This window comes from Phaenicophaeus curvirostris, chromosome 4 (genome assembly GCF_032191515.1).
Source record: "Phaenicophaeus curvirostris isolate KB17595 chromosome 4, BPBGC_Pcur_1.0, whole genome shotgun sequence".
NCBI classification, from domain to species: Eukaryota; Metazoa; Chordata; class Aves; order Cuculiformes; family Cuculidae; genus Phaenicophaeus; species Phaenicophaeus curvirostris.
This window is the reverse complement of record NC_091395.1, coordinates 36,793,275-36,819,393: the sequence shown is the minus strand read 5'-3', so window position 1 is coordinate 36,819,393 and position 26,119 is coordinate 36,793,275. Positions and strand designations below refer to the sequence as shown.

General features: G+C 36.5%; 1 protein-coding gene across 1 annotated transcript; it reads left to right on the top strand.

The window, feature by feature from the left end:
* The first annotated feature begins 7,934 nt into the window (after positions 1 to 7,934).
* On the top strand, positions 7,935 to 24,312 carry ANXA10 (annexin A10). The gene is made up of 11 exons (XM_069854882.1): positions 7,935 to 8,013; positions 10,418 to 10,512; positions 13,357 to 13,470; positions 15,215 to 15,305; positions 15,949 to 16,028; positions 18,803 to 18,856; positions 18,999 to 19,092; positions 20,544 to 20,639; positions 21,142 to 21,200; positions 23,281 to 23,403; positions 24,244 to 24,312. The coding sequence occupies exons 1-11, from the start codon at positions 7,974 to 7,976 to the stop codon at positions 24,310 to 24,312; spliced, it is 915 nt and encodes a 304-aa protein (XP_069710983.1). The 5' UTR covers positions 7,935 to 7,973.
* The last annotated feature ends 1,807 nt before the right edge of the window (positions 24,313 to 26,119 follow it).

The following is a 26,119-nucleotide window of genomic DNA, read 5'->3' as shown; positions in this document are numbered from 1 at the left end:
TACTGTTTATGGAGTAAGATGATTGACTCATATTCACATACTGACCACAGGTGCCAGTTTCTTCCAGATTTGGCTTGAGCTCAACCCTGACCAACATTGTGGCCAGGTGGGTGTATTTCTCTGAATTAACATTTACAGTACTGACCAGAAAAGTTTAAGTTAAAAAAAGCCTGCTTTTTACAAATCAAAGAAACTTATTCAGTCTGCATGAAAGGCTAGAATTTAAGTTTTAGCATTATAAATTATAATGTAGAATTGCTGAACAATAACAACTTTAACTGTAAAACTATTTCTCAAGAAAGGGATAGACGATGTCGGTACAATCCTAGCCTTCCCCCTTAAGCCACTTTTCTCCTGATCCTAGTCTCCTGAATTCTTTTGTCTTTATTCAATAGCACTCTAGTGTTTAAGGTGTACAACATGTTCAGATTTTTGTCACAGTTTACTACTACTCTTGCTGGGCACATCAGTAATATTTTTCTTCTTTTCTGTCTAGGGTGGCTTCTAAAAAAAGCATATATTTTTGGGGGGGAGTGTTGGCCCCTTCTCCCCCCCTTTTTTAAGATGTTCATCACTTATTCTTGATTCTCTGTCTCACAGCGGTTGCCAACTTGTATCTTCTATTTTGCAGAGGAAGTTGTAGTGGTTCTGCAGGTTTTTTATACAATTTGATGTATGATGTGGTCTCTGGTCTTGTAAAATATTTCCAACTAATCTTCAGAAGGAGTTGTTGTAATGTGATTGCTGCCTCAAAACTGTTGGAATATAATGATGATACCAGTGCTATGATTCTTCCGAATAATTCATCTTGATCAATGGGGAGATGTTGTTGTATTACTCAGTACTCAGTTGGACATTTCAGTTTGGACATTTCATTCACTGAAAGGTGTTTAAAGGTTTATTTCTTCCCTATGTAGGTAGCTTTTTTCTTTCACATAAATTTCACTTGACGTTAGGATCTTCTGGTGGATATTTGGAAGAATTAAATATATTTTTTAAAAGAAATAGTAAGTAAGAAAATGTCAACAGGGATGTCATGTCCCGAATCCATGAGCTACACACTTGTGTCCAGGCTTTCTTTTGACCTACACAGTCAAAAGAAGGTGGTTCATTTATCTGTACGGCAACCTGGAGACCAACAAGGTCACTCTCAGGGTGAAAACCAAAAGCAAAATTTATTCTGACTTCAACCAAAATAAACAGAGCAAAGAACTTGGGTGCACAGCTGAGATACGGGGGTGCAACTTTCCAAAGTTACAGAAAATACATTTCAATCTGTTCAGATGACAATCTGATCCCTGAACACACCCAAGGTCACTCAGATTTGATCCAACACACACTGATACCAGTCAAGGAAACACAGTAAAGTAAATGAGATAGAGAGTGAGAGAGCATGGGGAGAGAGAACAGAAAAAGAGTCACCACTCCAACAGGCAACAGCAGTTCCTCAGGAATATGTGGTTGCTCCAGCAGTAGCTTCTGCCAGGCCATGTGGTCCAGGCTAGTCTGACTGCAGTGATGGGCCTATCCATCACATGGCTTTTTGCAAGTTCTTTATAAGGCCAGTCCATGCCCCCTCAGCATGTGTGGGCGAGGCGGGGAGGTGCTTGCTCCTGCACCTCCCTTCCCATTGAATCCAGCATCACGGTTGAGGCCCTCAGGCAACATCCTAAGATCAGTCTTTGGGGAGCACCTTCAGACATGTTCCCATTTGCGAGAGGAATGAATTCACATCCTTGCAGTGACCATCTTAAGGCATATAGGAGAAAAGTCACAAGATCATATTATTAAATTCCCTAGGCTTTTCCGAGCTTAGGGAGAAAAATATGTGCAAGTGTCACGGCCCACTTTGAAAAAAAGGTGAGCTCTTTATCCCAGCACAGCGTCAGATCGATCCAAAATCATTCAGGAGGAGGGCGTAAATGATACTTTTTACTAAACAAGGTGTGTGCCCTTAAAACACTGGATTCAAACAATCAAACAACCTGTACGTGACAGAGCACCCACAGAAAACCCGCAGCTGCTTAAGTTACCAAACAGCCCCATCACTTGGCAACATTTTATAAAACTGCTTCACTGATCCGCGGAAACAGCAGGAAGGGCCCTCATGGTGCCAGAGTCAAAATCAAAACAAACCCACCAGCTCCAGCCCGCTGCAGCCACATGTGTTGCAAAGGGAAAATGAAGAGAAAGAGAGAAAAGGGAGAAAATTATAAAAGAGAGGAAGAGAGAAAAGGGAGGAAAGGAGAAAACAGAGAAACAGTCACAAAAGAAATAGGAAAGATGAGAGACAGTCACCACTTTTAGGACTCCACATGTTGCAACACGTGTTTCTTTGTCCAGCGGGTCCAGAAGATGGTAGGTGTCCACACACAACACTACAAGACAAGACAGACCATGGAAGACATGAGGTTGCAGGCTTTTGTGGGGTTTATTAAGCTCTCTGTCCCCGCCCCTCACCAGATCAGGTAAGAGAGCAGGCAACATGCTGTCATGCCCCCGACTAGGCAGGTTCAGGCACACTCTTCAGCATTTTATGGTTGGACTTGATGATCCGGTGGGTCTCTTCCAACCTGGTTATTCTATGATTCTATGATTTTCCATCTTGCCACTGGGGACTGGGGGACATCATCTGCTTTGACCCATTAACCCACACCATGCTGGGTCCATACAACAAGCAAAACAGAAATGGCCAGACTCAAAAGTGGATGTGCTGATACTAGAGTCCAATAATCTCTGACAAGGTTCTTTTAGATATTCTACTCGTGGAAGGTGAAATGTTTAGTATCAAATTTATTTATTTGAAGATAAATGATTTTACACAATTTTCAGTCTAGCAGAGTTACTACAAAATGTATTGGAAACACAACACAAATGTAATGCCAATGTGATCCCCATTATGGGTCTCTATGATATGCTCACTGTTGTGACGCTGAGCATGCCTAGTCGCATGGATTGAAGCCAGTCCAAGCCCACTACTCTCTCCCAAATTATTTTGCTAGTTCTTACTTTTTATACTTTATGTTGAGCTGAGCCACATATTCACTTCCCTCATGCTTATCTGGCTACTCAGGAAGATATTCACAGTCCTTTAATGAACTCGGGTATAAACATAGACACCACCAGTTCATTCACCCAACTGTTGAAAGCTGTGGCCTTTTTATTAAGATAAAATCAGCTTTCTTCAAGTAGCTGTTTTCAGTCACATCTTGCACTATTCCCTGAGCTCCATGAGTACACTGCCCTTGCCCAGCTCCTCTGAGCCTCCTGCCATCATAGGGGTTTATTGGTCAGTCACAGCTGTCTTCAGTCAAAATAAATGAAGTGAAATACCAGTACCTGCAGCTACACTCAGGTGTTCAATTAACCCTAAAAAGTGCCCTGTTTCAAAACAAGGCAGTAGATATTCTCTATCCAAAGATAATGGAAAGAAACAACCTATTCCCACGTAGTTGCCTGCTCCCTGATCAGAATTCAATGTGTTGTAACTTCATTCAGTTACTAAATGCCTCAGCTCCCTCAGTTTGTGCAGTACACAGCCAATAGGTACGCATTTCCTAGGCACATTTAAGCATGCAAACCCTGTATGACTTTTTTGGGAAACGTGATTTTTCACCTTGGATCCTAGATTATGGAAGTGGAGCCCCAGCTTTCCCAAGGTGAACATTGTTTCAGTATGTTTCCTCCTTTTCTTGAAGAATGTGGAGCAAAACAGTGCTGTAACCACAGATGTAAAACAGGGTAGTAACAAATCTTTGCAAGAGAAAATGCCTGCCACAACCTCCTGACTTATCTCTTGGAACAGGAGTTTATTATGGGCATTCAGTCTTGTTCAACAACTCCAAACTACATCAGCTCTGTCATGCTCTCACTCTCCCCATAAAACTACACCAAAGGACATTAGAGCAGTCTCTTGCTCAGGAAAGCAACCTCTTGCATCTCTGCATTGCTTTTGAATTAAGTTTTATCCTTCTCACCTGCTGTGTAGCAGCTTGTCACCACAGGACAGTAGTGTTACCTACCCTGTCCTCTGTGACAAGTGTTTGGATTGCCTGCACAGGATTTACTTCAGAGACACAGACAGCACCGCAGTGTCCAAGAATCCGTGCCTGTCTCCACTGAACCATCTACCAATAAATTTACTTGGCTTTGCCTTCCGTGACATCACACAGCACTCTCAAATTATTTGCTAATGCACAGAAAATGAATGGCTAACATGATAGGCTATGGCTGTGTGATCACACTTGAATTCAGACATAAAATTGCCAAAGTTCAGCTCTAAAGGTTTGGCCCAGACCTGCTTGTGCCCATATTTCAAAAATTCAATGAAAACAGGTGGAATAAACTTAATAAGTAATAAAATCCTGAAGATTTTGAAATTACGTGCAAAAAGTGAACCAGGAACGCTCAGCAGGCTTGTCAAAGACTGAAACAATGAAAGTGGTTTCAGGATGAAACTGACACAGATTGTAATGGGATAAATCTCCCTGAAAGTCATAAATGTAACTGTGTAAACAATGCAAAGTAGCAAAGTACTTCCTGCAAGGTAGGCAACATTGCAATAATAACTCTGTGAGCGATGCCAGCAGTAAAACATCATTAGTTATGTCCAAATTCCTTCTAATAATCCTGATAGCAGGTATGCTGTAAATCTGAGATCTCAGCTGAGAGAACACTGAACTTGCTGAGAAACCACTCTGAATATCCAAATACAAGGTACACTGAAAACCCCTATTAGACTAGACATAAAGAGGAATTTCTTCGCCTTGAGAGTGGTGGGGGACTGGCACAGGCTGCCCAGGGAAGCTGTGGCTGCCCCATCCCTGGAGGTGTTCAAGGCCAGGTTGGATGGGGCCTTGGGCAGCCTGATCTAGCGGGACATGTCCCTGCCCATGGCAGGGGGGTTGTAACTAGATGATCTTTAAGGTCCCTTCCAACCCAAACTATTCTGTGATTCTATGATTCTAATTTACAAGCCTGCAAGTCTGTGTATTCAAGACTATTTTTCCTATGAGCAATACCTCTATTATATTTCTGCATATATGTATTCATGCAAGGCCCTTTTTTTTTGTTTTGACTGTTTCATGAATAAAGATATATATTCAGAAATGATTAACACTTGCCTTCGTTTTGACAGAGAGATGACATCTATTTAAAAACACACTTCTACCCATTCTCATTCCCAGAACTGTGCAGTAATCTACCCTTCACTAAGGGTAGATTCATTGAGTTAGTCACTTATTTCTGATTTTACTGCAAGTATGCTAAATGCTGGAGAAATCAATGACTTGGTGGTTTGTTTTATAACACCACAAACCTGAGTATGTTAAAGGAAATACTTTGAGACAACTAACCCTTAAGAGAACTGAACCTGTTCGAAGCTGACGCAAAGATGAAGAGACAACACCGGTATTTTCAATTAGATTTGAACAAATGCACACATGTTCTACATTTTCTCTCCTCTCTACCATCACCCTTCTGAACAATGAGAGTGGTGGTAGGTTCAAAGAGCTCTTAAACTGAATGCCAGATATTGCTGTGATTTTTACCTTTGGCTTAAAGTGCAGGCTAGAAGTCTTTGAATCTTGTATCGGTTACTTGCATTCCATCTGCATCCTACCATTCTTGATTATTAATCCCTTCAAAACATTTTGTGTTTTGGCAACACTAACATTTTATAATATGTTGGGTTTGGATTTGTTTTGGTTTTTCCTTCAAGATTGATGAGCTTTTTTAGGTCTCCGACATCTTGGGAAGCATGAATTATAGAGCCAGAAAACTAAAATTTATTTTTTCCTCACATAGAATATGTCATTATATATTTTTCATTCTGCCTCCTAACGGTGTCTTCTAGTACTTATTTCAGTAGTGATTTTGTTTATTAGTAAGCTCTGATGTGGTTTGTCCACCTGACTAGCTGAACAGCTCAAATGTTTCTGTCTCCTGAGCTGCAAAGAATGGTGGTTGAACTAAGGTCAGCATTTGACATGCTAGCAAGGGGCCAGGAGGGAATGGAGCCTTGTGTACCATCTGGCCAAGCAGCCACTCCACACTGCTGCAAATAGCATGTGCCTAGGAAACTTCTGGTGAATTACATTTGAAGAAGTACATGTAATGTCAATAACTAGGATGTCATGAGGATAGAAACTCTCAATTTCTGAGGCTAATACCCGCAGAGCCCTATCCTAGAAATACATAAAGTGACAAGTGAGGCCCAGGGTATGCAGACAATTCCTACACTGCCAAAGGTAGACGGAACAGGACATATCTTAAGGATGAGTCTGCAACTTATTTTAGATACAACAACATATATCAGCCTACAAAATTTGACATCATCTCATTGTCTTTTCTATGGCCAGTTATTTCTGTTGATATTTCCAAAAGAATTTTTTTCTCATTATTTTCCTGATTGTTACAATAAGAAAAAAAAGCCATTAAGTATTTTATGTTCGGTTGTAAAAGTAGGACCTCGTATTTAAATTATGAACAAATTCCGGAAGGACATTTGTTTACTGGCAAATACTTCCTTTTTGGGGGAGTAAAAGCATGTTGCCCTACTTGTACTTTTTAAAGCAACTCCTTAAAACCTCTTTAATTTCTGACCATACATTCTTTTCTTCACTTAGACACTGACAATTTGTTGCCCCTACCTTTGTTTGGTGGGTGCAAAGTAATGATTTAACATATAAACAAATGATGTCTTCCTTGACGTCAAAAATATCCAGTTCTTGCTTGGTGGCTTTTAATGACTTCGCTAAGACTGCAGGCCAGGGAAGAATGTATGAGTAAGTCATAACTACTGAAGGCATAATATATGAAAGGTTTTCAAGGGTATGTAAAGTGAGCAGACAAAGAAATTTATTAGTCTAATGTAACTCCTGATTCTAGGAGTTTTTGTAGAAGTACTCCATTTATATTTGTAAATATATCCCATCTTTCCTTTAAAGTCTCAGAGGAACTAAAGAGATTATCTGGGGGACACAGCTCAGTAGCTTTCAGTCTCAGTTATTTTCTTCTGCATACTTCTGTATCATTGGTCTGTGATTCTATGAAAATGAGTTCATCAGTTCCATTTACTATCCCCATATTTTATAAAAACAATAAGAAAAAATAAATGTAATAAAGAAAAATATATTAAATAATGTTCCACTGAGAATGAACTGACAGTAATTTAATCGGTTACAAAAACAACTGTAGAAAAATAGCATTGTCTTCTACATGGCATATCAGAAAGCTCTCTCACATTTATCAGTAACATAATTTCTTTTAAAAAATCACTAGGTTTATAAGCAACCTATATATATCATTCATCATTTTCTCATTAGTCCTTTCAATTTAGAAATACCATGAGAAATAGATTATGGAATATTAGAATCACTTGTTTGGATAAGACTTTTGAGATCACCGAGTCTAAACATACCTGTGCACAACTAAGCCATATCACTGAGCACTTCATCTACACATCTTTTAAATACCTCCAGGAATGATGACTCACCTACCTCCCTGGTCAGCCTATGCCAGTGCCTGATAACCCTTTCAGTGAAGAAATTTAGATATTGAAGACCGTCAGGAATATCAGGAATTAACATTGAAAAATAAAATAAAACTTAAAAAAAAATTGGGAAAGAGATAAACACAAAATTGTGGTTACATTTTGATCAAAAAACCCCATTGATTAGTTGGTTTGGTTTGGTTTGGTTTGGTTAGTTTTTTTCCCAGGCCTAATTCATGCTAGGGGCAACCTGCTCAAATATGGTCTGTCTTCCTAGGGCTTACTGCAAGTTTAAGTTCTGTTTCGTAAATTAAAATCTTTGCAACCTATTCTTTGTGAAGCAAAGGCATTTTATTTTAATGATTGTTGGTTTTCAATGGAATCACACAGTGTTATGGATCTACAGCACCTTAATTAAAGCTTCTTTCTTCTTTAGCAGGTACAAGGAACAATTTTTCCTGCACCAAATTTTAACCCTATTATGGATGCTCAGATTCTAGGTGGAGCCCTACAGGGAATTAGTGAGTATCTTGACTGATTCTAATACATCCTTTTTTGTCTTTTTTCTTTTTTTTTTTAGAAAGTTTTCAGAAAATAGCAAGCATTAGGCAGAATAAGAAGAAAATTAGAAGTGATCATTCTTCAATATATATCCCAATGAGACACAGTGGTGATGTTCAAATAAATAATGTATTTGCATTTGCAGGCACTAAAGATAGAGATTAAGATTAAGATAAATCTAAAACCCATACCAACGCTTACAGTAATTGGTGCTTTCCTACGAAAAAGGTAATAGAATTTTGTGTTATGTCACCACAGTGAAGACCGACAACAGAAAGGGTTTTAATCATGACTTCAACAACCAAATATTGCCAGGGACGGTTAAGTTTTAAAATATCAGTCATGAAGAGATAAAAATAAACTGAGGAGAAATGTTAAAGAACTTATTAACTTTCACTCATGACCAATATTTCTTTCAGTCTCTGAACAAACCAAAATTTCATTCACCAAAGCATATTTCTATGTTAAGATTTTTGTGTCTTCCCATTGAACACTGTTGATATTGCTAAGGGTCAGAACATTTGGTTTCCTTTTTACTATCTCAAATATTTTCCTCACATTAAAATTGTTTTCTGTATTAGAATTTTTATACCTCTTGGGCTTTTTGCAATGCTGTACAGCTCCAAAACTTGCATTCCATTTTCACCTTCTTTAATGGAAATATGAGGGTTCAAACTTAATATCAAATGGACCACAATGGGTATTATTGATTAAGGGGAATCTTTCTGAATAAGTTAGCTACAGATTAAAAGTTGCAAACATTTTGTTTAATTTCAAACAGTACTTTCAATGCAATGTCACTAACATGATGATGCAGAGATGATGCTCTTCATTTAATACTTTAAATACAAGTGCATTAACCTTACTTTTAATTCGCCTATCAAAATACATAGAACAAAGTTCTAATTGAAAGCACAACTGGCAAAATAAAAAGTTCAGTTTAAGAGGAGCTTAAGTCTCCATAGCCTTTGCAGGCACTGACACCCTGACTCCAAATCTTTCACAACATTCATTCTTGTGAGGAGGTTTAACTACATATGTTGTTCCAATACTACTAGTCGTATTACACAAATTAATAAAGTTATTTAGGTTTATAAAGATTTCATGAGTACTTCTTAGCTTTTACTGTAGAAACTATGTAAGCTGCACAGATTCCTAGCGATAATTATTTTCTGAAAAGTGAAAAGAAATCCTGATGCACATCATTTGAGTAATGTATCCATTTTGTGAGTTCAATGGAAATTAATCAGACTGATGTTAAATCAGTGTTGCGCTAAAAAACTGGTGTCGTTGTGACTAGATGATCCAGAAGAAGGAGATTTAAATCCAGTTTACAATGAGCAAATACAGATGACTTCTGCCAACTTGAAAAGAAAATGTATTCAACGTCCAATTACATTTATGTCAAAATCAGTTATAGATTATATGATAAAATCTGCCTAACAAAGCTGTAACAGGTACAGAATGCTTATCTTTTATATATATATATGCATCTATATAACAATGATCAGTAGAAACTTGGGAGTCCACCCTACCCCATTCACATGCTAACTGACACCCATGCTTTCCAGCCTAACTCATCTCTGTCACAAGTGTGATAAAGTCAATTGATCTACATTTGGAGATACATTTCTGCTGGAATGTCATTTGGATGTTAAGCCATCTGAAAATACCAAGAGCCAAATTCTGGGATGAAGAAAAAAAAAATCATAAAATAATTTTCAGAAAATGGTAATCATTGTCTTCTTTTTCATAAGAAGTTAATACTGATGCATTATAGAAGTTCAGCAGCTTGGTCTAGCCATCCAGCAAAAGATCATAGGTAATCTTCAACAAAGTGCCCTTGGAAACTGGTTAAAAGATTACATTTTTTAAAACTTCATAACTGATTTTATATAGCTCCTCTGAAAATATGTATCTTTCAGTTTTTCAGCAAATGGTCTGACCATAATATTTCATCCTTATAAAAGAGATCCCTAATCATGAAATGACAATTTAATCAATAACAACTGAGCATACAAGTATGACGTCCCAGGTTCAGCCACAAATTCTGCTAGTGTGCCTAGTTCTGAATAGATGAAAGGCTCTATCTGTTTTATTGATGCTTTCAAATCCCATGAGCTTGAGAGGGATTGTGATGCATTTGATAATAACAGACTACCTCACTTTTTGCTGATATTACACCAGCAAGTGAAAGGTACATAAGCACAGTAAATATAATTGATGTTGGTAAAGATATTAATCTGTTGATCTAATTTTCTCAAGAAATTAGGTTCATGTGCTTGAAAAAACATGAACAATCTCAAATGTAAGTAAATAACAACACTTTGCTAATTTAGAGTCTATCTTGTGTTTCCTTTACAGGTTGTGAAAAAGATGTGTTGATTGATATCCTAACGCAGCGTTGCAATTCACAGCGTCTCATGATCGCTGAGGCATACAGAGATATGTATGGCAGGGTACGGCAGAGCCATTTTGTACTTTTGTTTCTTCTGTCTGTCCTGTCTCCAGTGTGGCTGGACAGCCCTTCTCTCAGGTCAGTCACTGGAACCAAAAGCCTGGCAGACAGCTGGCTGGCACAAACAAATTGGCACACAGTTTCAATACCTCTGACAGAAGTATGTCTGCCCACAAACAAAGTTTAAAAAAGGAACCAGGAAAGTTTATTCTGTATTTCATTCTCCTCCTCTATTGACTGAAGCAGAATTTCTGGACAGATATTTCCTCCTCTATGTGCTTCATGGAATGCATAATAAAATAGTTTTGCATTTGGGTTGAAATACCAAATTAAAACAGCATACCAACAATTACAGGTAGTTGTATCTTACTCACATACTGATGAATGTTCTGAAATACTCCCTCACTTTCCTAGAACTGGGAGAAGAGCTGGATTTAATCAGTGTAGTGGGTTGATTTCCTGTTGTTACTCACCTATAGGAGAGCACTGGCTTTATTTGTGATATTTTAGATCCAGAGTTGAATGGATTAGTACGTTTCAAATACATCAGAAAAGAACAATAATGGAATCACTGGTATCCTTACCTTCCAAAGACTGACAATGATCGAAACCAGTGAATCAGTATGTTAAAAGTGTTTTTTCTATTATGAGGCATTTATTAGGTTCCCATTAGCACTACACATGCAAACCACAAAAGTTCAGTGCTTATCCATGCAACATTACTCACTGAGTTTTAGTTTTACTTATAGAGAACTAAAGCACAGCAAAGGAACCTGTAATAAGAAAGCACCCAAGCCTATTCTTCCCAAGTCTTCATTTAGCATCTTAATCACTAGACAGTGTTCCTTTTCTACTCCTCAATAGCAGCTGGCTAGCTTTTTTTAATCTTTTCTCTAGACTGATTCAACTGGACCTATCATTTTAACAAGGGAAGATATTTTAAAATCCACATCAATTTAAATCTTTAATTTCTGCCCTCTCACACATGAAGATGACCTAAAGGTAACAATAATAAATTCTCAATAAAGAATTCCCAAATGTCTTTCAGGAAAGGAGTTATGATTTGTCATATTTAGTATTCATAAAGAAGAATTATTGACTTGCTCACCACTGATCTGTTTGGATTTTTTCAAATCCAAAATATAAATTTAAAAATATAAATAAATCCCTATGAAAATATACCACCTTTAAATTCATACTTCTGTCAGCCATATCCAGTCAACCTAACATGCTACAAAGCCAGTCGCTGTAGACCTAAAGATCTAGAAGTAAAAAAAAGCAAAAAAAAAAAACCTCAGATGTCATTTTTAATAATTTCTGTCTCTAAAACTATGACTAATAATAGAAGGAAAAGGCAAGCACACTGTTTTTATCTTCCACCAATGGACTACAGAAAATTCTGAAACTTGTGGAATAACTTGCATATATACAGACAATTTTAATTTAAATTAATCCATTAAGCACTGGGTAGGCTTTATAGTGTAAGATATACCACGATACCCTTGACAGCTTTTCAGTAAAACCTACCTCATTCTACCTTTTGCCATGTTGAAATAGGTGTCAGTGCAAACCAGTTCTAATCTAGTTCAGAGATGAAACAGGAATGTCGAATTGTTTTTGTCTCACCTGCTATAGCAGATATACTGAAGTGGCTAAACTGGTTAGTGCTCCATGCAGTTTATTTGATTGATCCCTCAAAAGTTTGCTGTCTTGAGCAGGAACCCCTCAACAGGATGGAATGCATCTTGCCCTGAATTGCTGCATTTTACACTTCAGAAGATACCATAGCACACATCAGTGATAGCATTTCACTGGCTGTCATCTGTAATAATGGATATATTGCATTGGGCAAATGTGCCATTCCGCAGTCACAGTTTATGAGTGGTAAACTCTGCAGGACAAAGACAGACAGCAAGGCAAAAATAATTTCAGCCTTCCCAGTTTAATCTATGATAAACCTGTTAGTCCAATCCTCCACCCTCTTAATTTCAGTTCAGTTCAGACTGTTCAATATGGTAGACACTATGCCTATTGATTTGACAAATGTAAAGTGTAACACGTTAGAAGGAGAAATATTAAGAAAAAATAATAATAAAAAAAGAAAACACTGAACTGGCTGCATGATTTAGACATACAGACAAGCTCTAAGATTTGCTCTTACAATTACCCTTCAAGGATTTCTTAGACCAGAGATGATTAGGAAACATTAATAATGACAATTTGGAGTTGTCTTTTCTTATTTTTCAATACCTCACTTCCCTTAGTTCTCATTGCAGGAGTAATTTTTAATTAGTATCCATTTGTATTATTAATCTATTTTCCCACAGGCATGTTGTCAGAAGTGAAATGTCTTAATGAAATTATTTCTATTCCATGTGTGAGTTAGTTGTTGTCAAATACATCTAAATGTGCATTCATTGAAGACTGTGTGTATGTTTCTTCATCATAAATTTCTTCATCATCAATGTATAGGCCTGAAAAAGATGCAGGTCTGAAAACATAATAGTTTATGTCATAGAATCATAAGGTTGGAAAAGACCTTTGAGATCATCAACTCCAACCATACCTGTTTACTACTAAATCATGTCCCCAAGCACCTCATCTACCCGCTTTTTAAACACCTCCAGGGATGGTGACTCAATCACCTTCCTGGGCAGCTCGTTCCTGTGCTTGATAACCCTTTCTGTGAAGAAAAAGTTTCTTACTTAATTTCAGCCAGAATTCATCTTCAACAGTTCATCTGTTCAAAGTATTCATCATGAATACTATTTTTAAGCTGTCTTCATGAACTGTGACTATTTAAATAATCCTGTCTATTCATTTTCATTTTCTTTTTCTTTTCAAGGATCTGATAATGGATCTAAAAGAGAATCTCTCCCATCACTTCAAAGAAGTTATGGTTGGCTTGATGTATCCACCTGCCTCCTATGATGCCCATGAGCTCTGGCATGCATTGAAGGTACTTGTCTAATTCAGAACTGCTTAGAGTAGCAGTCACCAGTTACAGTACTGAACCTCTTTTAAATTCTTTTTTTAACACTTAAAAGGTTGATAAACTGCTGGAAGTTAGTACAGTAGGTCATCAGAAATACAGTATCCATCGTATGCTAAAACCAGCATAAATAATATCCTTGTCATGTAACAAATACAACCCATGTAACACACAGGGTGAACTCAGTAACTGAAGAAATATTTACACAGAGAAATTAAGGCCCTGGTCCTGCAAGAATTTATGCATGTTACTAACAAAATTAATTTGAACAGACAGTGACATGCACTAAGCGTCCACTTCTGAGAAGACCAATACTTCTTAAGGAGAACACGTCTCATTACTCTGTGACAAAGCAATGATTGCTTCACTTGAATAGAACTGATTACACATTTTGAAGGAAATGTTTCCTTTCCTTCCCAGGATCTCAGCCTGTGCTCCTTAAGCAACTGAAATTTTGAAACAAACAAAAATACTTTTTCGAAGATCATGTAATTAAATTATTAAATTCATTTGTGGAGGCCAAAAGCACAAAGCAGTTCATAAAGGTCTTCGACAATTTGTAGAAAACAGGTCCACTGTTGCCTATTCAAAATCATAAACCTTGGCAAATTACTTCTCAGGAAATTCCTAAATTGCCAATTCCTGGAAGATAGGAAGGCACATCAGAGCTCAACACTCTTTCCCTTTTCTGTCCACTGTCACACATAAGACACAGATTATATAGCTCTGAGCAAGGTGATCTATCTCACATATTTTGAGAATCCCCCTCAAAAAATATTAACACTGTTTTGCTGTGTTTTCTTCTCCTTCAGTGAACTAAACCAATGCACTTTTTAGAACTATTGAAATACTTTTAATTGCAGTTGGCATTAAAAGGATTGTGAACTATCATTTGTAGCACCAGAAGCATAACTTTTATTAAAAATATTGGCCGGATTGCCCAAGTTATGTTTTTTCCTAAATGTTGCTCAAAGTTAAACTTCCTTATTGTATTCTTTCTATCTTGACCTGGATTCATATGAATCTGGATTCGTGTTCTGGCCAAAGTAAAATATACGTCATAAGTGTCTCCAGACTCAGGCTCAATGTTAAATTCTCCCATTATCCCAAATGCAGAATACTCATCAACACTACACAAGTGCATATCAAAAGCAGCATATCTTGCAGTAATTCAGTTTTATAAAACTGTGAGGCAAATACAGGGATTTGCAGCATTGCATGTATGGCCATGACACTTCCCTTAAATACCAAGTTCTACAATACACGTTACAGACTGTAGCATTCCTACATAAGAAAAAGAAACTGTTAAAGAAGATAAAAGCACAACATAATAGTTGTGCTCATATCTGCTTCAAATTGCCTGAACATTTGCTGAGGATGTATGCTCAATTTTTACGTATGATTTCTTTCAGCAAATCTTAAATTCTTACTAGAGCTTTAAGATTCTTCCTATCATGTTTCTGTCAACACTAGTCTTTCTTCAATCATTACTTGTTAATATACATACTGAAATGTAGGAATTATTTTATATATGGGGTTCTACCATTAATTGAAAGTTATTTTCAATTTAAACCATGCAAAAGTACACTTCACATTGCTCCAGCAGAGACTGCTATCCTTTTATGACCTCTGATAAGCACAAGATTGCTTTCTTCTCAGAGCTGAGGTTTCTACTAACAACACCTTTTCATATTTACTTTTTTCCAAACAGGGAGCAGACATAGAAGAAAAATGTCTAATTGACATATTGGCCTCAAGATCAAATATGGAGATCTTCCAGATGAAAGAAGCCTACTTAATACGTAACGTTTTTTTATAAGTGCACAGAAGCAGTCATGTATGTGCTCTGGAAGTACTAGCATGCATCAAGCAACTGAATTCCAAATGTGACTTCTCAATATTAGCTGGTTCCCTTTCTTCTCCTCTTCCATAATATACACAAAAGGCTGATGCAAAATGTTTGAAGTTGAAAATATGTCCTACTATTTCTGAGACGTATTGCTGGCCATGGCATGCAAAATACCTGGCAGCTGTATCTGGAGATTTTTAGAACCTTTTGCACACTTTATTAGAAAAAGTAGATAAGTTTTTATCCTTCAGAAAGGGCTTACTCAGGCTGGACACTCCACTTGCCTGCCTTGATGGGGCATTTCTAAGGATCCCACTGCCACACCACAGAAGCAGTAGTGGTGGGGATGTGCCCACGGGTGGGTGGACAGGCGAGCCAGGACAGCGGCTCAGTACCCCTAGTAAGGCCCAGGCAGACTGGTCAGCCCCATGGCAAGGTCTCTGTAGAACCTGTGCTGGTTATTGTGCAATAATCACCATAGAAAGTTGACATGGATTAGCACTCTATGTATTTATCATTTGTTTGCTAATATTTATTAGCATTATCCAGAGTAAGTTCGTTTGCGATTTAGGTTATATGTTTTTGTCTTAATCTAGAATACAATAATGATCTTCAACAAGATATTGATTCTGAGACTTCAGGTCACTTCAGAGATACGCTCATGAACCTTGCTCAGGTACTGTAAAAGCAAGCAGTATAACTTTCATTTCTAAAAAATTCATAATAACTTTTTATACTGTTTGAGAAGTCTGAAATTTTAAAGTAACCGTGGTTAGAGCCAGTTCAATAGGGCTACACTATTGAACAAGAAAGGCAGAAAAGCAGAAGAGGAGAAGAACTTGAATTCTTTTATCTACTTTGACTCTGACTTTGGCCTTCAGATGGAGACAAAGGTCAACAGTCTATTTTATTGAGTAAATCCCTGGATATTCAAGTGCTAACACTCTGCTCAATCTGTCTCATCTCAGAAGGACTCTATTTGCATACATAAATGAGATTTTTATTTTTAAAATTCTGTTTTCTATGCTGTTAGAATATATGGTTCATAATCCAGTCTAGGCATTATATAAAAATGGAGATACATCCATATTTGACTATGAAAGAAAGTATTAAATAGTTCTGTGTTTTAAACATTAAGTTCTTTGTGCTACTGCATATGCTAAATCTCAGTATGTTTGCACACAGGCAAATGAATTGTCACTATCACACACCAACATCTGCAGTTTTACCAGTTTGTATTTTTATGCAACAAAGTTAGTCATCCTTGTCAGAGTCTGAGTTCCCATTCTTGTTGTAGTCACATGTTCATTATCTTAAAAATATTTTGCAAACAAGTGTAACAAACAATGACGAAAGGACTGCCAGGACATAACAATATTCATAATATACATATGCATTTTTCTATATATGCGTGTCTGGGGGAAAAGTGTTTCCTCCTAAGATTTGAAACAGCAGCAGGCTTCACTGAGGTAGAGATGAAGAGCAGATGTTTCAAATGTAGAAAATATAAACAGGAAATAATTTTTCTAATGTAGAATGCTTTTTGCCCTAATAATGAAAATTCTTCCTTGCCTAAAAATTAAGAGCTACAGGTTAAGCAACATCACTTCTCATCTTTATTAAAACAATGGGACACACATTACCCATCAAAAGGACAAATTTAAAATAAATTACCTGAGACTACATTATTAGTCCTTACTTTGTTAAACCACAGATATTGATAAAGACACCTTAAATCAGTAACTTCTTACCTAACAAGATCCAACTGCTATTTTTCTCAGCTTCACTCAGTTATACTGTATACTCCTGAAGATTATTAGTTGAACCATCCACGTTCGGATATGATCATATATTAAAACTCAGTGATTTCATTAAAATATATACTTTCTAGTTCTAGTACCATGCAACTTACAGAGGATTATTTTACAGCAACATTTCTAATGCACCCTTTCATGCTTTTTTCCGACATATTTTCCTTTGATTTCTTTTAAATATTGAGACTGATGACACATCTGACTACAGACAGAAGTAAATGTGCTTCACATAAGAAGACCAAACTATTCAATTGCTCTCACATGGTATTTATGGTTTTCATGCCCACATTGAGGCAGATTAGAAGTTATGGGTTATAGTCTTTCCTAAAAAACTTAACAGAGTTACAAATTTAGGCTTACTTATATTCTATTTGGGGTATTGAATGAAAAAAATATCATTTTCTACAATTTAAAAAATAATGATACATCTTGTGTGATTCTCTGGCAAAAAATTACCAAGAGTAGTCACTGTTATATGGTACTGAGGAAAGGGGGCATTTAACTCATGTAAACTATTATTTAACTTATTTTTTTTGTTCACTTGTCTGTCTATTTTTCCTGTGTTTTCTTGTGCATGTAACTTTATGCTGTCATTCCAGCAAAATTTCCTTCAAGTAATTTATCTTTTCACTAGGCATTCCAGTCCTTACTGCATGAAATTCTTGCAATTTAATTAAAATATAAATTAACATTTTTAAGAGGAAAGAGCTACAAATCCATCATTCTACAAGTTGACAGGCAAAACAAAATCCTCCCTTTCGCAGAGAGGGCAAAATGACAGTAAATTTTAAACTACAGTAAATTGCTTCAAATACATATCATTAAGGCAGTGATTACGTGCAGCTTGAGATAGTTAAGAGTTCTGCAACCAAGTCTGATTTATATCCTTACAAGGTGATTATGGTTAAAAAAGCAATTCAAAACTTGTGCACTTTTCTCTTTTTCTAACAACTATATAATTCAGATCATAGTGTGTTTACTAACGCATATCAGCTTGATTTGTGTAACTGAAAAGCTATTAAATGCATGGGAAAATTAGAAGCATTCTTTTGTGGTTTATGTACCAATGCCATCAAACAACTTTCTAGTCTTGGGTCTTAATTTTAAAGAATTATTATAAGCAAGAAAAATCTCCATTTTTTATATGCTTGCTCCTATGGTTTGTGTAGAGAGAAAAAAAAATGAAAAAAAAAGATTCTTCTGGTAATATGCTTATTGATATGAAATCAATATGGCAAATGTTACTTCTATCCTTATCTTTCCCTCATAGTTATAGTAAGCAATATAACTTGCTTAATATCGGAAATGGTCATGGCATGGTGGTGTTAGGGTAAAAGCTTCTTTAAAATGGGACTAAAACTGAGATAGGTTTAACAACTCCACCCATTTTTTCCTCTCACAAGACCATTTGTCATTCCAGAGTTCCCCTGCTTAGAGGAAATAAAGACATAACGTGACAGCTTGATGATCTTTTCTACAGCTGCAAGTTCAACTATTGAATACATTGATCTGATCTAAAAGCCCATATGTGTTATCACAAGAAAGAAAATGTACCTTTGTAAAGAGACAACTTTATATTCCTACAGACTTTCACGATTTAACTTTTGAAGAAAAAATATCTTTTTTTCTCCCTCAGGGAACAAGGATGGAAGGTTACGCAGATCCTTCTACAGCTGCTCAGGATGCAATGGTAAATATAGTCAAATAGTAAATATAGACAGATGCAAGCTTCTCAAACATTAAAGGAAAAACAACAAATACAAATGTTGAAAACTGATTTAAGACTTAATTAAAGCCTTTTGAATTTTTTCTTCCTTTTTCTCGTATATTAGATTCTATGGGAAGCGTGTCAGCAGAAGACAGGCGAACACAAAAACATGCTGCAAATGATCCTCTGCAACAGGAGTTATCAGCAGTTGTGGATGGGTAATCCAGCCATTCAGCTCTTTGTACATTGAGTGGAAATAAAAAAATCTGACTTGCTAATAAAACCACGGTTTACATATCAAGAAGCTCAGTCTGCAGCCTAAAACCTAAGTGTGAACTGTTGGAGCTCACGGACACTCACTGATGTTAATGAGATTTTGGAAGCAATGCAAAACTGAACTTTGCCTGATGACTAAAGGCAGCTGTAGATAGGACAGACATTAAGATGCCTAATAATGGAGAGAAGTCCAACACTATGGCTGCACTGAGTTCACACACAGTAAAACAGAATGACGCAGATTTTTCAGAACTATTTTCTTAATTTTTGCTAAGTAACTCTTTCCAATGAGTGAAAACATCTTGTGAGAAGCAGTAGGAGGCAGCAGGAGTATTATCAGTAAATTTTTGTATGTGAAAACACTTTGCCGTGTTGAAGCTTTCCCACAGAAGTTTCAAAGAAGTTTTTGATAGGAGAACTTCAGGGTCTGCATCTGCTCTCTCTTAATGAATATACTCACAGAAATATAATGAGGTATTTTTACTTAAAATAGATAGTCACACAGAATTACAGCTTGCAAAAAAATTATGTGAGATCTTCCACTGTAGAAAAGAAACTTGTTGTATCTGTTTGGTGACAAGTCTGACATATCTTTTGCTCTGCACTGAAAAAACAGCCTGGTGACAACTTTATCACTAGGCAGCAAGCCGTATTTCCTATGTCAATTTTCAACAGTAGCTTAGAACTACTTTGCTGTCACGGATCAATAAATTAATTCTTCTATCATGACTTCTGTAAGGCTGGTGATGACAGAATTAATGTAATATAACACACCTGCTTATACTCCACTCTCTTTCTGTGCCAGAGATCTGAGAGCTCTGCCTGTAACGTAGCCAGCCCTCTGTAAGTTTTGTGGTGGGTTGAAATTTTTTCTCCTCACCAAAAGGAGTAGCACACCTAGTATTTTTGTGTGTGTCTAACTTTGGATACTTACATTATCCAAAGCGTGTCCATGTCTGGATACTGACATGTTACACATGTCATGTCATAGCTGCTTCTCACAGTCTTTGAATCCCTAACCAGTTTTGGCCAAGCTGAGCTAGGAAGTTCTCTTAATGACGTGACATGCTTAGAAGTTCCATGAACAGGTTGTTAGACAGAATTTATTAAAGCTTCCAGGAAAAAAAAAAAGAGAAAGAAAAAGAAAAAAGGCTTTGGCATGAATTCATTTTATTCTGTATACTGGAGAACACAGAGAGATGATGTCCTGGAAGTCAAGTTTCAGGCTAGTCATTTAGATTGCCTTACCTGGGGGAATAAACACTGAGAATAAATAAGGAAAAAAATAAACTCAATAATTAGAGTACTGAGGGAAGCAGGAAAAAAAGAAGCAAGTTGATGATTATTAATGAATTAGAATAAAGCATGCTTGTTGCTTTTTTTTTCCCTCAAGTTTTCCAGGAGTTCCAAAATATCTCTGGGCAAGACATAGTAGATGCCATAAATGAATGTTATGATGGATACTTTCAAGAATTACTGGTTGCAATAGGTAACGTAAGATCATTACTTTATACTAGCAGTAATCTCTTAATAAATATCTAGTAAGCTATCTCTGGTGCATCAATATTATTTTACTGATATTTTAATCCACTTTCCTCTCCTGTATTCTGTAATTAAATTTTCAGAGATAATTAGAAAAGAATATTTGAACTACTTGTCTATGTTTGCGTATATCTAAAAACTGGCAAAGTTTTCAGGACTTAACATGCCTTTGTTTTCCATTTATAGAATGAGAATAATAATATTTCTACAAAGATGTCATGTAAGCATGTTCATGTGAGCCCTTCAGTGCAACAGCAATGAGTACCCACCCAAAAGAAGTGCCTGACTTCTAAATTCATATATATAGTCATGTTTGTGAAAACTAGGAGCTTAATTTTAACCTGAGTCATGGACAGCACTACCCAACTTTATATTTCAAGGAGCCCAAAGACAATAGAAATTATTTTATAATAATCTTATGTTTACCTGCTACAACTTTTCTCTTCTAGTTCTCTGTGTTCGTGACAAGCCTTCCTACTTTGCTTCCAGGCTTTATAGTGCAATTCATGTAAGTTGTCTTTCTTCTTCACATTTTATAAAAAGGTAGCTTTCATGGGTTTTTTTTATTTACTTGTTTTTTCTTAAGAAAGTACTGACAGATCAGTCCATTTAGTCTTTAAGGTGTAACCGTGTTTTTTAGAACTGTTGGTACCTACGTAGATTTCAAAGCAGCAGGGCCAAAGCAGCAGTTGGGGTTTAATAGTAACAGTAAAGGGTTAAAATATTTAGATTCCTTAAAAAGAATAAAAAATCTGTCTGGTAATTGTCAATTTATTTTTTTTTTTAAATTGAAACCTTTCTTTTCTATGGACTGTATCTCCCCCTGCTGCACAAAATTCAATGTGCACTTCTCTTACTATGCAATTTTTTTTAATCTAGAGATTTAATAAGTATCACTTGAAATGAAATCATAAATTAGTGTTACACTAAAAATGGTCATATTTTCTTGTGGCACTCAATGCATGTACGCAGGTTCTTTGTGTGTAAGTGATAACATACTAAAACAAGAAGAAAGGCGGGTAAACACAAAGAAACATGAACAAATTCTTCCTATTAGAGGTCACTGAAGGCATTTTCCTTTGCTTTTCATTCATAGTGAAAACAAGAAGGAATTATGATACACAACAAATAAAGCATAATCTTTTAAGCTTAATCTTTTAAGTGTAATCTTTACAAGATGACCATAAAGGCAGCCATGGGTAACATGTGAAGTATCATCATGGAGGAGGAATGATAAAAATAGGATTCAAGCCAGAACCATCGAACAAAACTATTCAGCACACTTCAACAGGGCCCCAGTATCCTCTTCAAGATACTGCCACTACTGCTGTCCCCTGTTTCAGCTAAACCAGCAACAGCAACAGTGACAGCAAAGAACCAAGGAAAATCCCAGGGAGAAGATGGGGCAGTATTTTGTCTGAGTGCTCAAAAGAGGATTCTGGTACTTGACATGAAAAAGGTTTGCAAAAAGTACCAGGAAGTACCAGCTATCACGAAAAGGGATGTTTCTCAAAGGTCCTGTATCAAGACCAATTCTCAAGTTAATGCCTCATTTTTAATTTTAAGAAATACGACATTGATAGTTTTGTTCTATATTATACTCAGACAATGCATGTGATGCATGAAAAATTCTTAATTATTAAGAATAAATATTTGCATTTTATTTATATTAATATTTTACTCTGTTTTCACATTGTTTAATGAACACAGATAATTCTCAAAACAACTGCAAGAATTTAAAATAGTATCTGTTTTTGCAGCCAAGTTATGTCCAAATTATATCAAAGGGTTTAATATGTCCGTTTATACTACAATATCATAAAATCCAGCCAGGATTCTAATGTTTGAAATCATAGTCCATAACAGCGTTTAAGAAAGATTTTAATCTAGCCATCAAACATGTATCAAATTCTCCATATGCGGCTTTTTAACTTGCTTTTCACAGAACAAGATTTCAGTTTTAATAGCTAATTGATAAAATTACTGTTTAGCTTTAAACAATCTAAACTGGTCTTCAGTGGCCCCAAACCTAGAATTGTTCTGATTACTTTTATTGCCACTGGATGTCCCCATTCTCCACGTGATTGCAATATGAAAATGCATTTAGAAACAGTTAAAATAAAACGCAGCTGAATACAAGCTGTGTAAATTCTAACTCAATGATTAAAAATCTCACTGAGTTTATATTTGGCAGCAGTTGTTGTGAAACTGATTTTTTGCTCTGGTACAGTTTGAATGGATTCCACAAGGACAATCACAACTGTTACCTACCAAGCCTAATACGTAAGACTACCTGCAAAAGTTCACCAGGTTTTCTTATTAAAAGATTCAGTGCCTGGTATAAACACTGACATGAGGGGAAGCTCTGTAATTCAGGAACATGAATTCTAATATTCAAGTATGTAAAAAAAACCTGTAGAATAAAACCTTTGAATGCTTAGACTTCTTTAAAATATGGAATAACTTTAAGGGTAGTCTAATTAATTGGCTTATTTATTAAACATTAACATAAGCATATATAGAGACAGGCAAACATATATAGAGATAGGCAAACTGTCAAGTTTCCTCTCATTTTCTTTTCTTTTTAGGACTTTGGGTTTCACAATAAAACAGTTATAAGGATTCTTATTGCCAGGAGTGAGATTGACTTGATGAATATACGACAGAGATACAAAGAGAGATATGGGAAATCACTCTTTCATGACATCAAGGTAAGTTTTTACATGCTTTTGCATACATTCAGCACTGGCACCATAGAGACTGTGCCACGCCCTAAAAGAAAATAATACAGAAAGTTAATGCCCTCTCAATCACTTGGTTATAACAAATAAATAAATAAATTAGTAATTACCACAGCATATCTTTTCAGTGCCTCAGTGACTTCAGTAAATGAAGAGCTGTGAATTCTCAACTCACTGTCATTCAGTGTGATTCTGTCTCTCTCCAACAACAAGGGGAAGAGATAAACAGGGCAGAACCGTATATGCTGAGGAAAAGTTTGCATTAACAGTTTCTACACTAACTGATACTATCTTCTTTCACACCCTCTTGCAAGGTCAGGCTGATACCACTTTTGCACAAAGCTGAGATAAAAACCTGCTTTCATCCCTGTGCTTAGGTAGTATCAACCCTTAGAAAAAAATATTCCTTTTGTACTCTTGCTCTGTATCTTAACACAAAACTCTGACACTAGTCACACAATTCAATTGTACTAAAACTACACCTACTAAAACACTACCTTTTTTACATTGCTATAATCCAAAAGTAAGATGTGCAGTAACTGCAGGAAACTATGATTTTTTTTGATAGTGAACTTGAGAAGTATTAAACAGGTTTGATCCACCCTTTCAAAAATAGATTTATTTCCTAGGTGTCCCAGCAATCAAAGCCCAAGGTATATGAAATTAAAAAGTCTTGGCCTAGAATCCTTACAAAAACACTGTAATATTTTACAGAACCTTACAACACAGCTCCAGTCCTCTCCACACACCAAGAGAAGAAAAATTAAGAAAACATATAGTCACAGAAATGTTGATTTTTTTTTCTTGCAGCATTTTGCTTCAGGGCATTATGAGAGTGCTTTACTTGCTATCTGTGCTGGTGATGCTGAAGATTATTAAGAAAGAAGATCAACTTTCAAGGCTGTATAAATCTACTTTAAACAGAACTTGAAGCTATACACAACACACTAAGAAATCCCTATTCTACATAAAAGCACAGAAAAAATTCAGTATCAGTGCTGTACACTTACTAATATTAAATCTTTTTTGAGACGGGAAAAATTGTTGGCAGGAACGTTGTTTTATCCTTATATCTGACTAATATTTCTGTTTCTGTAATTAATGTAAATTAATGAAGCAAGTAGTAAAATACCTCAATATATGTTTATCATTTAGTCCCGCAACATCCCAAACATTAGACTAAAGGCTCTGGAAGAACCTACTCACTTCCACACTGGAGAGAAAAAAATATTTTTGCTTTATTTACTTTTAGCAGCATGATTTTTTCCTTTTAAGTATTTTTAACTTTTCTTTCCCACTTTCTATGCCTCATATTTTATCCCACTGAACATTACTGGTTTAGTCACTAACAAACTATGCATCTTCCTCAGCCTAATAGCAATCACTCACCGAAAACAGCTTTTGTGTTTTCATTCATTTAGCCCACGTACTTAATGGCATTTCCCTTTTTTCATTTGAAACAAAAGACAAAATAGAATCAAGTATCTCAAACCATCCTTAATTTAATGTGATCCACTGGAAACTCCTGGAAGAGCTTTGAGCAGAAAAGTTCCTGAGGATTAAATTCTGAAATTCCATTTGCACCCCTCTCACTTTAATCATTAATTAAATACTGACCCTCAGAGCACTGAGGTGTTTTCAGGATGTCCTGGATGGTATAATTCAGAAGTTGACCAGTAGTAGGCAGGACCATATCTCCAAATGAGGTCGAAGGATGCAGCACCTCAGAACAGCAGCAACCATCAGCATCCTGACAACATCTGGTGACAACAACTCACGCTGCAACAAGAAAAGGCAACAGAGCCCAACCTTGAGTCCTCATCCCACAGGAAAACAGAACACTGCTTTTAATTGCCCCCAGTCTCTTCAGCGCAGCCCATTGACAAGGCTGTGTATTCATTCGTACCTCCTGTGGGTCTCTTACATAAACAGACGTAAATAAAAGAAAACAGATGATCTTTAAGGTCCCTTCCAACCCAAACTATTCTACAAAAATGGAGTAATACTCACTAAAATAACTGCTCTTTTCCTCTTGCTGCTGCGGGGTTGCAACTTGGCACGGACATTGTAGATTTATTTTTTTTAAAATGGGTACTTTCTGCAAGCGTAGCTTTGTTTATCATAATAAAGCAATGCTATATATACACGCATGCCTTGGGCAGCCTGATCTAGTGGGACGTGTCCCTGATCATCGCAGGAAGGCTGGGACTGTGATTCTGAATAGGCAGCTGCGTTTATACCGTTTGCAACCATCTCACTCTGTGAAAACAATGATATTCTCAGCATATCTTCCTTTCTGCAAATCCTGACTTTATGTAACAAATCCAGCAATTTACAATAAACTTAAAATTGGAGCCAAGCTGTTCTCGCTCGGAACACACTTCAAATATTAAGCTAGAACTGTGGCAGGAATGGTCCCAGGAGGAAAAACAAGAGAACCAAAACAAGAACTACAGACTGAACAAGTCTACAGACTGGAAAAGACTGGCTAGAAAGCTGCCTGGAGGAGAGGGACCTGGGTGTGTTGGTTGACAGCTGACTGAATATGAGCCAGCAGTGTGCCCAGGTGGCCAAGAAGGCCAATGGCATCTTGGCTTGTATCAGAAACGGCGAGACCAGCAGGTCCAGGGAGGTTATTCTCCCTCTGTACTCGGCACTGGTGAGACAGCACCTCGAATCCTGTGTT

Excerpts from the sequence above, each read along its gene's own strand:
- ANXA10 (XM_069854882.1), top strand. The coding sequence starts at position 7,974 with ATGGATGCTCAGATTCTAGGTGGAGCCCTACAGGGAATTA. Across the intron at positions 15,306-15,948 it reads GAAAGAAGCCTACTTAATAC|AATACAATAATGATCTTCAA; the intron begins GTAACGTTTTTT and ends GTCTTAATCTAG. Across the intron at positions 20,640-21,141 it reads AGAATTACTGGTTGCAATAG|TTCTCTGTGTTCGTGACAAG; the intron begins GTAACGTAAGAT and ends TTTCTCTTCTAG.